Source organism: Borostomias antarcticus (assembly GCF_949987555.1).
Source record: "Borostomias antarcticus genome assembly, chromosome: 23".
In the NCBI taxonomy this organism is placed as follows: Eukaryota; Metazoa; Chordata; class Actinopteri; order Stomiiformes; family Stomiidae; genus Borostomias; species Borostomias antarcticus.
Window position 1 is genome coordinate 2,058,781 of NC_140256.1, and position 12,500 is coordinate 2,071,280.

General features: G+C 49.2%; 2 protein-coding genes across 2 annotated transcripts in view; one reads left to right on the forward strand and one right to left on the reverse strand.

Annotated features, from left to right (window-relative positions):
• bin3 (bridging integrator 3) overlaps positions 1-5,550 on the forward strand; it is a 43,414-nt gene extending 37,864 nt beyond the window's left edge. The window contains exon 9 of the mRNA XM_084456939.1: positions 4,004-5,550. Within this exon, the coding sequence (XP_084313065.1) occupies positions 4,004-4,150 (147 nt within the window). The 3' untranslated portion in view covers positions 4,151-5,550. The remainder of the gene's footprint in view (positions 1-4,003) is intronic.
• A 923-nt stretch (positions 5,551-6,473) lies between these two features.
• Positions 6,474-12,500, reverse strand: part of acsl2 (acyl-CoA synthetase long chain family member 2) — a gene marked incomplete at both ends in the record, with an annotated part of 8,498 nt that continues 2,471 nt past the window's right edge. Inside the window, 13 exons of the mRNA XM_084457390.1 lie at positions 6,474-6,608; positions 6,740-6,811; positions 6,920-7,021; positions 7,258-7,401; positions 8,058-8,174; positions 8,284-8,372; positions 8,496-8,568; positions 9,519-9,614; positions 10,367-10,501; positions 11,024-11,158; positions 11,630-11,707; positions 12,041-12,114; positions 12,331-12,382. Of these exons, the coding sequence (XP_084313516.1) occupies positions 6,474-6,608; positions 6,740-6,811; positions 6,920-7,021; positions 7,258-7,401; positions 8,058-8,174; positions 8,284-8,372; positions 8,496-8,568; positions 9,519-9,614; positions 10,367-10,501; positions 11,024-11,158; positions 11,630-11,707; positions 12,041-12,114; positions 12,331-12,382 (1,302 nt within the window). The remainder of the gene's footprint in view (positions 6,609-6,739; positions 6,812-6,919; positions 7,022-7,257; positions 7,402-8,057; positions 8,175-8,283; positions 8,373-8,495; positions 8,569-9,518; positions 9,615-10,366; positions 10,502-11,023; positions 11,159-11,629; positions 11,708-12,040; positions 12,115-12,330; positions 12,383-12,500) is intronic.

A 12,500-nucleotide genomic window follows, 5' to 3' on the forward strand; every position in this document is an offset into this window, starting at 1 on the left:
CCCCCCCCCCCCCCGTCTCCCCCCTCTCTCCCCCCCCTCGCGCTCCTGTGCTCTCCTGATCAGCAAACAGGATTATCCCCCACCTAACACGGGAGTTGGACTTCTCTTTCACAATCACACACAGACCTACCCCATAACTAATCTACATAGTCAGTCAAAGTCATGAGTAGTGTCCACCATTCATTCGAGGTCAACACCGAGCATGTTGGACCCCAGACCAGCTCCTCCAGATGAGCTACAGTGAACATTACATTCCTGTCACGCAAGCCTGCCTCTACATGTCCTACTCCTCACTTCACTCAGTCACGACCACGATCAAACACACACACACACACACTCCTACTCTCCGAGAAGCTCTGAGGGAAGTAAACTAGCCTACGCCATGGGAGTCAAGAGAGAGGCCGAGTGGTCCACCTTTGGATCAAACACACACACACTCCTACCCTCTCAAATCACACTTTATTTATACAGCGCATTTCATACACAGAGGCAACACAATGCGCTTTACAGAGAGCAGTGTGAGAGTGGGCATTGGTCCCACCCCTACATATTCCAGAGAAGCTCTTAACCCTTTTGATACGACCACGTCACCGGCAACATTTAAAAAAATATCTAACAAATATTTAATAATATTAAAAAATATTTAACAAATCTAAAAAATTCCTCACTCCAACACTTGCTGAAAGCTGAGAAACTGCGCTTACTAGTATAATAGGGAAAATCCAATAAATATTCAAAATGTTGTCACTGTACTTTCAGGGTTAAAAGGGTTAAGGGAAGTGAACTAACCTACACCAGCTCACTCTATCCGTAGACATGTGACGCTGCCGAGGGCCAGGGAGCCAGAGAGCCAGCAGATGTGTTTAGTAGGGCCACGCTGCCGAGAGAGCCAGCGAGCCAGCAGATGTGTTTAGTAGTGTGACGCTGCCGAGGGCCAGAGAGCCAGGGAGCCAGCAGATGTTTAGTAGGGCCACGCTGCCGAGGGCCAGTGAGCCAGTGAGCCAGCAGATGTGTTTAGTAGGGCCACGCTGCCAAGAGCCAGGGAGCCAGCAGATGTGTTTAGTAGGGCCACGCTGCCGAGGGCCAGTGAGCCAGTGAGCCAGCAGATGTGTTTAGTAGGGCCACGCTGCCGAGGGCCAGAGAGCCAGGGAGCCAGCAGATGTGTTTAGCAGTGCCACGCTGCCGAGGGCCAGAGAGCCAGGGAGCCAGCAGATGTGTTTAGCAGGGCCACGCTGCCCAAGCCTGTCGCTGCGGTAGCGCGTATCCGGTCCGGGAGCTCAGCCCTCTGTGGGTAGTGATGCTGGCCCATGTGAAGTCATCTGTTAAGATAAGCTCTGACTCACTGCTGGTGCAACACATAAACACCTCCGATGGAGATAGTACGCCGATGACTCAGCCACGGCCGGAGAGCTCATCGCTAGACTAGTCTAAACGCTGAGAGACTGAAGACATTCGACCAGGTTTCGTCGCTAAAAGTGGGCGGGAACAATTTGAGAGATTAAAAAAAAAAACGGGGTGAGCAGGGAACACCTGCTTTGCAGGACCAATCAGTCTTTAGGGCGGTCCTTCCTAACGGGGCGGTGAGTGTTTTGTTTTGATTCCCCAACCCAGTTTGATTGGAGGACGTTATTTCCGGGGCGGGTCCTTCACCCTATCGGAGACGTAGGCGGCGGCTCTGATTGGCCACGGCGGTTTTTGGCCCCGTTCTAGCGACGTTTTTCATTGGAGACGTCTCCAGACATTCGTTGGCGGAGATCTTCAAAGTGGGGCGTCGCGAGACGAGCTCATCGCTGACCTCCCCAGTGTGAATGGGGGTGGGGTGGGGGGCGGGGGGGGGTGGGGGGGGTCAGCCTGCTCATGGACTGAACTCACCCCCACATGGGTGGTCAGTGGTGCTCTCCATCGGGATTCTCCTCCTCTTTTCCATCTCCCTTCCCTCCCTCTTTCTCTCTCTCGCTATCTCTTCAGGCTCCCTCTTCTCTCTCTCTCTCTTTCCCTCCTACCCCCCCTCTCTTCCTCTCCCTCGCTCTCTCTCTCCCTCCCTCCCCTTCTCCCTCTCTCTCTCTCCCTCCCCCTCTCTCTCTCTCTCCCCCTCTCTCTCTCTCCCTCCCCCCCCCTCTCTCCCCCTCCCCCTTTCCCTCCCTCTCTCTCTCCCTCCCTCTCCCTCCCCCTCTCCCTCCCTCCCTCCCTCTCTCTCTCTCTCTCCCTCCCTCCCTCTCTCCCTCTCTCCCTCTCTCCCTCCCTCCCTCCCTCTCTCCCCCCCTCTCTCTCTCCCTCCCCCTCTCCCTCCCTCCCTCCCTCCCTCCCTCTCCCCCTCTCTCTCTCTGTCAGACCTGCTGCAGGCGTCTCGGAGGCTGTCTCCTCACAAAGCCTCCCATTGTTCTGCGCCTGTAGCCGCGCTACCAGGAGTCCAGTCCAACCGCCACCATGGGGCCGGTCGGCCCGCTGTAGCCTGACACATCCACCTGTGCGCCCGCCGAAGAATTGAGACATTGTGTGACATTGTGCGTCTCCCGGAGTCCTCGCTCCGCACACACCAGACAAGCTGCTCCGCACACACCACTTCTGTTGCCTGTCTCCCCGGGCGATCGGTCGAGGCTACGCAGGATCGCGTTAAATGCCAAATTTCTGGCGCATTTCTCCCACGTTTTGTTTTGCAACTAGTTGTGCTGAATTAAGTGGTTGGAGGTCCTGTGAGTCACGCGGAGCCCTCTGTCTAAACAAGACCGGGGAGAGGCGAGGGTGTGTGCGCGGATGTTTGTGTAGAGGAGAAGACATGACAAGAGGTCACGTAAATAAGAGCAGCTCCTTTCTGTACAGTAGGGGGTCTCGGTCTGTCGAGGCTCAGTTTATGCCGCATGATTACTGGGCTAATTGTAATTGTAGACTTTTAGCGCGACGGGAGACGTTCAGACAGTCCTCTGGTATACATTATCACTTCATTTCCGATGGGCCTTTCAGCAAAGGCAATTTTGCAATGAAATGTATCCGCTTTTTCCCCACATACGGAGGTAACCCGATCGTCCTGGCCCACTCATGTGGTGGAGGTGGCAGAGTTCTCTGTCTAAACAAACCGAGAGCCAAACTCGAGCGGTTACCGACTATACAGCTGCGGGTTACCAGCCAGAAAAAAAATGGCTACCTGTTAATGGAGCGCGCTGAAGATAGACGCCGAGGTCATTCCGTGAGGAGCCCATAATTGCCCTGCTGTTTTTAACGCAGCTGCGGAATCCGAGCCCTGTGTGTGTGTGTGTGTGTGTGTGTGTGTGTGTGTGTGTGTGTGTGTGTGTGTGTGTGTGTGTGTGTGTGTGTGTGTGTGTGTGTGTGTGTGTGTGTGTGTGTGTGGCGCACGGGCACATGTTTGCAAACAAGTCAGCGATGGCCCTCTTACGTGCACTGTACCGTACGCATAGCCGCGTGAATAAATATGGAGGTGTGTGTGTGTGTGTGGGGAGGGGGAGGAGAGAGTTGAAGGGGTTGTATTTCCCAGTACTTTCATTCTCTACCCACTCTTCTCCAGTCTTGTAATGTGATTAGAGTCTATTAATCATCAAAGCGACTCTCCTGGGATCCTGACTCATGAACTGGGGGTAGAAGCAGGGGTGGGATGTCCACAGAGCTTCCAAGGGAAACTGTGTCTCATGTTGGGATCGGAGGAGAGAAGGCAGGGTCAGTACCCACCCAGGAGCCGGGCTCGGGTTCGTCTGAACCGTTTGATATCTGGGAGCCGCTGGCTCTGCGTCGGAACGGCTTCTCATTATCAGAGGTGAGGAGCCGGAGGGGGGTGGGCCTCTGAGGAGGGTCGTGTAAATTGTGGTCGGACCGTGGGGGTGGGCACAGATCGGGATTTGACCTTTGATCTTGTAGTCTCCGGGTTGCTCAGAAGCAGGTTTCTTCCTGAAGACGGCCATCTCTGTGAGTTGACCGCTCCTCTCTCTCTCTCTCTCTCTCTCTCCCTCCCTCCCTCTCTCTCTCTCTCTCCCTCTCCGTCTCCCTCTCCCAGGTGGTGTACTTCACGGAGATGCACAAGATCTTCAGCGAGCTGACGGACCAGATTGACCAGGGCGGGCTGACGGACGATCAGAGGGAGCGGGAGAACGAGGCCAAGCTCAACGAGCTGCGCGCCCTGTCCATCGTGGCCGACGACTGAGACGCCACCTGAGAGAGAGAGAGGAGGAGCTCCCCCACCCCCCCCACCTCCCTGGACGGACTGCCCCCTTTCAGGACCTCCTCGCGGTCCAAACGGGCAGCTCGGTTTGTTGTTTTCTTGTGTGGACCCCCGGTGCCCCCCCCTACCCCCCCCCCCCCTTCCATCATTCTTAGAAACACTCAGCAATTCCAAACATTTTAATTACCACTTGTACTAAGCCATCAGACAGATGCTATCATTTAAAGCCGATATGTCTTATTTTTCAAACAATACAATGAAAATGTTCTTCTCAGAACCAACTAGTGGGTCACGCTTCAGTCTCCAGGCCACAGGCTCCGTTAAAAGCTCTGATCCAGGGTAGGAGGCCAGAAATAGGTTTGATCTCGTCCGTTACCTGCTAATCAGGTGGAAATGCGACGTCAGTCTAGAGAATGAAGTGTGACCTGGGCTGGATGGTCAGAAGACTTCTGTTAATTACAATCTCTGTTTCTGTATGATGAACTAATGTTCCCCCTCACGGCGAACTCTTACACTTAACTTAAATTAACTTGTTTAACTCTGACCTGCGAGGATTATTTATGCCGATACACGCATAATAAGGTTAGCCACAAGATAGCTACAGTACGTCATTAGTAGAACATAAATCTATCCATCCTAGGTCATTGTCTGGATACTATCTCAACATCAACCCTCGTGTTTCTGTCGTCCGTTAAGGAGTGTCGAAGGTGATCTTCCCCTGGAACCCTTGACCTTCTTAGGGTAGCATCTGACACGGTCTCAGACTCGAGCTACCACCGTCAACAAGACATCCCTCCAAAAGCTAAGCTGTTGCGCCCTCTAGTGGCACATACGGCTCATAGCCCCACAGCTCCGGTCTGAATTGTTCTTTGTTCTATTGTTTGAGTTCCTGTGAATCTCAAGCAGATGGAATAGAACCTCTTTATGATTGTTAGAACTCCATAGTAAGCATTTTGTTCTCTACTTCTCATCTCTAACCAAGCTAGGAGAACTCGCCTTGCTTGAGGACCAAAATACATGTCTCTCACAGATCTTTCTGTCAGGAATTTCCTAAGATGAAGTATACAATGTAAGTACACTACTGAATTATCTTACCCATTAACTTTGAATATTTATTCTTGATAATTTGTGAGGAAAACGTAACGGTTCTTATTTGAAGGAAACTTGCACTGTGTGCCTTTTCTTGGTGTTCTTCTATCCAGAGGTATTTTACACACAAAAAAAAACGTTACAACTTTTTTTTCCGGAAATGTATTTCTAGTTTAACATGATTCTTTTTGTTTATTTAATGGTAGAATGGGATTAATCATGCAAATGTGTCGTTTGACTTTGTTACTTACCAGGAATTGTTTTAGCAACTTATTTACACTACATTTGTCATTTTCTTTGTACAATCATGCAATAAATGAATGATGAGGAAACGCTTTCTCTTCACCAGCTTAGAAATCATGAACATCAAATCACTCAACACTGATCATGTCACTTTGTTTCCTCAGGAAAGCAGCTTAGAAGTATATTTTTCTATTGTTGTAGTTAGTCAAAATAGTGTCTGCAGTATATCAACGATATTCTCATTATTTACAATCCATAATGTCCCATTTACAAAGTTACTATATATGGCAAGCATCATAAATTATGTTATGGAGAACATGTCAGTATCGTCCCTCATATCCTTACAGAAAGAAAACGTGAGTGTGAAAACGTGAGTGAAAACGTGAGTGTGAATGTGAAAACGTGAGTGAATGTGACTCATCTACCTTGCAGGTTGCACTTTTCCACAGCTTCTGCAGGCCTGTTCTTAATACAACATGTTTCTATTTACCTAGAGGTCCTCACAGGTAAGCAAATCTAAAGACCTTTCCAAAACGATTACATTGTGTATCTGTCAGAGGACGGATGTGTTACCCAGGAGACCGTTGTCCACCAACAATTACCCTACAAACAACCAGAAGAGATTATTTCTGTAGTTTTCATGGACAGAATGTAGAAAAATAGCTTGGTCCCATTCAATGTTGTTTCTCTACAGCCGTAAACTGTTAATACTTTACACATTTGACAAGAGCAAAAGGCAGTGTCAACACTCGGTGGCTGCAAATTGGAACGGCCTGCAACAAATTCCAAGATGGAGGAATGGATTTGATTGTATAGTCAGTTAGGCACTGTTCCATCATCTTGGCTACATACTCATTATTTAGAACTAAGATAATCCAGCAGACTTCTTGTCTTTGTCTGGTGACAGAAAGCAGCAGCGACCGGTGTTTACAGCTAGTCGGGGGCGCGTGGGAGTGTTTGGGAGAGAGCTCTTCTAAGTGGCAGTGTACATGTTTGCGATCTGTTCCTGGAACGCTCTGCGGATGTCAACTCGTCTGCTCTTCAGCGTCGGGGTGAGGAGGCCGTTGCTGACACTGAACATCTCTGGGTGCAGGTGGAGGTCCTTCACCTGGGAGAACATATCAGAACTGTCAACGGTCAGGTCTCCGTCAAAGGTAATGTAGAGATATTTAGATATAGAACAGACTTGGTGGACGTGTGTGTGAAATATGGACAGTTTGGCGTCCGGAGGTCCCACACCTGCTCAAAAGACTTGAGACCGCTGTCCTTCCCCACAGCCCTCATATCTTCCAACACTGCTTTCTTCACATCCTGTCGTAAGACAACTTCAGTCAGTCGTTTAGAAACACTACGGTGTAAACAGCACACATTTAGACCGAGTCGACGGCCTGTAGTTCCAACATGGGTGACGGAACATACCGGGTTCTGGCATAGCTCCTCGTAGCATCCCACGATGCCTCGCTCCTTCGCCCAATCAGTGAACACTTCCGGGTCAGGCACAACGATGCCAATGAGGTGGGACTGTACACAAGGATAACAGGTATTATTAGCACTATGTCTGGCTGTGTGCCAGCGTCCATTTTATATGCTGACCTGAGTGCATGCAGTTCACTGTGTAGAGCTGGGACGTATGCCCACCTCCCTTGTTCTCTGTAAAGCGCATTGTGTTGCCTCTGGGTATGAAATGCGCTATACAAATAAAGCTTTGATTGATTGATTGATTGATTGATTGATTGATTGACTGTGTTGCGTAGCACCTGTAGGCTGTCTCCATGCACGAACACCTGGAGCACCGGGACGCAGCGCATGTAGACGTTCTCGATCTTCTCTGGAGCGATGTACTCTCCCTGGGACAGCTTGAAGATGTGCTTCTTCCTGTCGATGATGCGAAGTGTCCCGTTCTGGTGGAAAAACACTTTTTTTTTGTATACTTGTGAAACTGAGCCCTAGCCCTAAACCCTAACCCATTACCTTTTACCGCTCACCCTAACCCCCAACTTTAACCCTAAACATAACTCCCCTAAATTTAAAACTAACCCTAAACATAACCTTCGACCCCTAAACCTAATCCTAACCCTAACCATAATTGTAACCCAAGCCCTAAAACCTAACCTTTGACCCTAAAATTGAGGTCAAAGGTCCTCACAAGTCACAATTGTCTAGTTGAACTATATTTGTGGGAGTCCTGGGAGCCGGGGGAACTCACTCCCAGAATCCCTCCAAGAAGCTTCTCTCAACACCTTCAAAGCTCTCCTTAAAACACACCTTTTCAGACTGGCATTTAAAAACTTGTGTTGAATTATATATTTTTTATCTCCACTTTTTTTTTTTTTACAGATCTTTTATTGTTTTGTAAACATACAGTATTTTATGATCTTTCTTTTTTCTTTTTTTTACAGTGCTATGGGTTCGAGAAATGCGCTTAATAAATCTGATTTATTATTATTATTATTTGTGGGGACATTTGGTCCCCAAGCATACAGATAACCAAGCACACTAGCAGCAGTTCTGCTCCTCCTCATGAACTATGACCCCTATGGTGAGAGAGCCAGCTCACCGGAAGCCACTGTCCAACGTCCCCGCTGTGGAGCCAGCCGTCCCCGTCCAAGGCCTCCGCCGTCCTGTCCTCGTCCTTCAGGTACCCCTGGAACACGCTGGGACCACGGATACAGATCTAACAGACGCAGGGAGGAACCATGTCAGACCAGGGGCTACGTGAGCCGGAGGGAGAGACCGTCGCCGGAGGGCGAGACCGTAGAAGGTCTAGGAACGGTTCACCTCACCTCTCCCTCTCCACTCTCGGAGTAATAGTTCATCTCAGGGATGTCGACTAGTTTCACCATGGCACAGGGCAGGGGCGCACCGACATGACCTGAGGCACACACGCGCACACACACACACACACACACACACAGAGGACCCGAGTAGCTAACCAGGAGACAAACGATACGGGCAGGTTTAGAGGGGAAGTTAGCGGTGGTGAGGAGAGCTTTACCTGCGGTCCAGTCTCCCGGCATGGAGAACGTACAGCCTGCGGTGCACTCAGTCTGACCGTAACCCTCGAAGATCTGCAAGAACCCACCGTGTCACTACAGAACCCTCCAAGATCCGCACAGAACCCACCGTGTCACTACAGAACCCTCCAAGATCTGCAAGAACCCACCGTGTCACTACAGAACCCTCCAAGATCTGCAAGAACCCTCCGTGTCACTACAGAACCCTCCAAGATCCACACAGAACCCACTGTGTCACTACAGAACCTTCCAAGATCCACACAGAACCCACCGTGTCACTACAGAACCCTCCAAGATCCACACAGAACCCACCGTGTCACTACAGAACCCTCCAAGATCCACACAGAACCCACCTTGTCACTACAGAACCCTCAAAGATCTGCAAGAACCCACCGTGTCACTACAGAACCCTCCAAGATCCACACAGAACCCACCGTGTCACTACAGAACCCTCCAAGATCTGTATTACTACACATGACACATTTGCAGGAACACACACACACTTGCAGCAGGAAGGAAGTAACACACACACACAGTGTGAGATACAGTCACATGACCCTCTGGTACATCCTGGCTGAATGATTTAATGTCCTTTTTTCTATAAAAGATGGCCGCCTATTATTTCATTAGTTGATACTCTCATATCTCTGAACTGATTTTCGATGTGTGCACCTATTTCTCATGTACCCAGAGTTTATGTATTTCTCTCCCTATTTCATATCATTTTACTAACTTTTTGTGTGTGCTTTATTTATTTTGTGTTTTTTTTGTTTTTTTGTGTGTAATATATATGTGTTGTTTTTTATGTATGTGTATTATTATTATTTTTCTTCTTTCATTCTCAGAGAGTTTGGGGGTTGTGGTGCTGTTCTGGTTCGTCAGGGAGAAAAGCAAAAATGTGTGTTGGAACTCTTACAATTTTGTAATATATACATGTGCTTGATTCCATTTTCCAATAGAAAAATATGATTTAAAACAGTAAATATGTAGTGTGATGCTCTCACCAGGCATCCGAGCGTGGCCCTGAGGAAGGACAGCACCGTGGGGCTGATGGGCGCGGAGGCCGTCAGGATGAACCTCAGGTTGCCTCCTAAACTGGCCTGGAACAGGACGAGACGCGGTGACAACAATGACACCAATCATGTCACTTCATACGAGGGAACATTTTCCAGGAGCTCCATCGTCTCGTTGAGAGAGGTCAGGGAAGAATTTTTACAGCTCACTTTTCTGACCCCCCGGGTGAAACTGTTTTTTTGCTTCCCTCTGGAATATGTAGGGGTGGGTCGTATGCCCACCTCCCTTGTTCTCTGTAAAGCGCATTGTGTTGCCTCTGTGTATGAAATGCGCTATACAAATAAAGTTTGATTTGATTTGATTTGAAGGCTGAGTGTTGGGGGAGCGTTGAGCGTGTGCGGTAGAAGGCTGAGTGTTGGGGGAGCGTTGAACGTGTGCGGTAGAAGGCTGAGTGTTGGGGGAGCGTTGAGCGTGTGCGGTAGAAGGCTGAGTGTTGGGGGAGCGTCGAGCGCGTGCGGTAGAAGGCTGAGTGTTGGGGGAGTGTTGAGTGCGTGCGGTAGAAGGCTGAGTGTTGGGGGAGTGTTGAGTGCGTGCGGTAGAAGGCTGAGTGTTGGGGGAGCGTTGAGCGTGTGCGGTAGAAGGCTGAGTGTTGGGGGAGCGTTGAGCGTGTGCGGTAGAAGGCTGAGTGTTGGGGGAGCGTCGAGCGCGTGCGGTAGAAGGCTGAGTGTTGGGGGAGCGTTGAGTGCGTGCGGTAGAAGGCTGAGTGTTGGGGGAGTGTTGAGTGCGTGCGGTAGAAGGCTGAGTGTTGGGGGAGCGTTGAGCGTGTGCGGTAGAAGACCTGGATCTTGTTGAACACCAGCCGGTCCCAGAGGCTGTTGTTACGGACGACCCCGCCGCTAAGCTCCGCCTGCTTTCTCCTCACAGCGTAGTGAAGCACCGCCCGCCGCAGAGGAGAGGTCACCGAGCCCAGGATCTACACACACACACACACACACGCGCACACACACACGCGCACACACACGCACACACACGCAACGAGAGGGAGGAAACGAAGAAACATGAGAAAGGTTTAGAGCAGAACTTGATCGTATACTTCCTGGTGTGGGCGTGGTTTCCTGCATTAAAAAACAGATTTTTGTATCTCGGACGCCTCTTCATTTTTATAAGGTGCAGGTCTTCCTCATTTTGAGTTTGCAGTCATTAGGGCTCCTGTGCGTACGGTACCGTTTTAGATTTATTTATTTGCACTTTTATATAACAGAGAACAACAATAACAAGAGAAAGTAAAGAGATTGTGCAGGTGAACATCTAGAAAACCCCAAAGGGTTATAAAATCCTTGTCACCTCTAAATCATTGGTACATAATCATTAGTAGAATAAATGACTGAAAATAAAACTTATAAAAACATATAAAATATAAAATAATAAAAAAAAAATAATATATATAGTAAAAAAATATTTTAAAAAGTAAAAAAATATAAATAAAGTGTGGAACCTTGTCATAGATGCGGTTGAGCAGGCGCGGCACCACAGGGAAGAAGGTGGGTTTCAGGGTCTTGATGTCATCCATGAGTAGAGAGATGTCCCCCTGGTAGAACCCCACCCGGGCGCCGTGGCAGAACATGGACACCTGGAACACAGACCGGGAGGAACGCACCCAGATCAACATTCTGACCGATACCGATAACAGATATTAAGATTGCCGATAACCGATATTTACCGATGTCGATATGTACTATATAAAAACAAGTTTCTATGATAATCAAATGTTATACATACTGAAAAACACATGGAAACACTGTCTCTACATCCAAAACATTTGGAAAAGCCGATAAATCATAGATTTACCACATTGTTTCCTCTCAAAAACAACACACACCAGCAGCTAGACAGAAATAATTATCGTTTGTTCACATCGGCCCTGTTTTGCACATCGGACCGATACCGATATATTACAAAATGATCTAATATATTTGATATATGATATAATTGCCGATATATCGTGACTCCCTACAGACAGGGCTGGCCTGTACGCGCAGACAGGAGAACCCACTTTAGAACCCACTTTAGAACCCACTCGTACGGAGAGAGGCTGACCCACCTGAATCATCCGTTCGAACATGTGTGCGAGAGGCAGGTAGGAGATGGACACATCCTCTCGTTGGATCACAAATGACCCCTGGGACACACAGGGCAGAGAGATGGATGTGAGATGGAAAACCACGAAGGCCCGAAAAAGCAATTATATATGTAATCTAGCTCTCACAATGCAATTAGATGTGTGGTTTCCTTCACAAGGACAATTGAACACAGCAACTAGCAGCTACAAGGGCAATCAAGCATCCAATTCATTATTCCATAAGACACAGGAGGGAGAGAGAGAGACGGAGGGAGAGAGAGAGACTGAGACGAGCGAGAGGAGATGAAGTGAGTGATCAGAAAAAAACGAAACTGATCTCAACCCCGAGGGGGGGGAGGAGGAGGAGGAGGAGGAGGGGGGTTTGGAACCGACCTCCAGGATCTTAATAACAGAGGAGGTGTTGGAGGCGATGTTGCCGTGGGTGATCATGGCTCCCTTGGGTTTTCCTGACCAAATAAACAACAGAGTTTGGAGGCGGCCATTACTGCAGAGCTCTGTGTAGCATGGCAATCTGTTTCATAACATAATGAGAGGCTGTCAGCCTGTGCCATAAGGCGCGTTCCTGAGAGCGTGGGGTAAACTCTTTAGTGTGTGATTAACATGGAGCATATGATTAAAGGGGTGGGGGGGGGGGGGAGGGGGGGGCGTCTCGAAAACACTACCTGTGGTTCCACTGGTGAAGCACACGACTGCCAGGTCCTCGGGGTTAGGAGGCTACAGAGAGACACAGAGAGAGACCGTGACTGAGAGAGACCGTGACAGAGTATCATCCGGCTCGGGGGAGCAGAACAGATCGACCCGCACGCATGACAGTGACACGTCTGTGATGTTT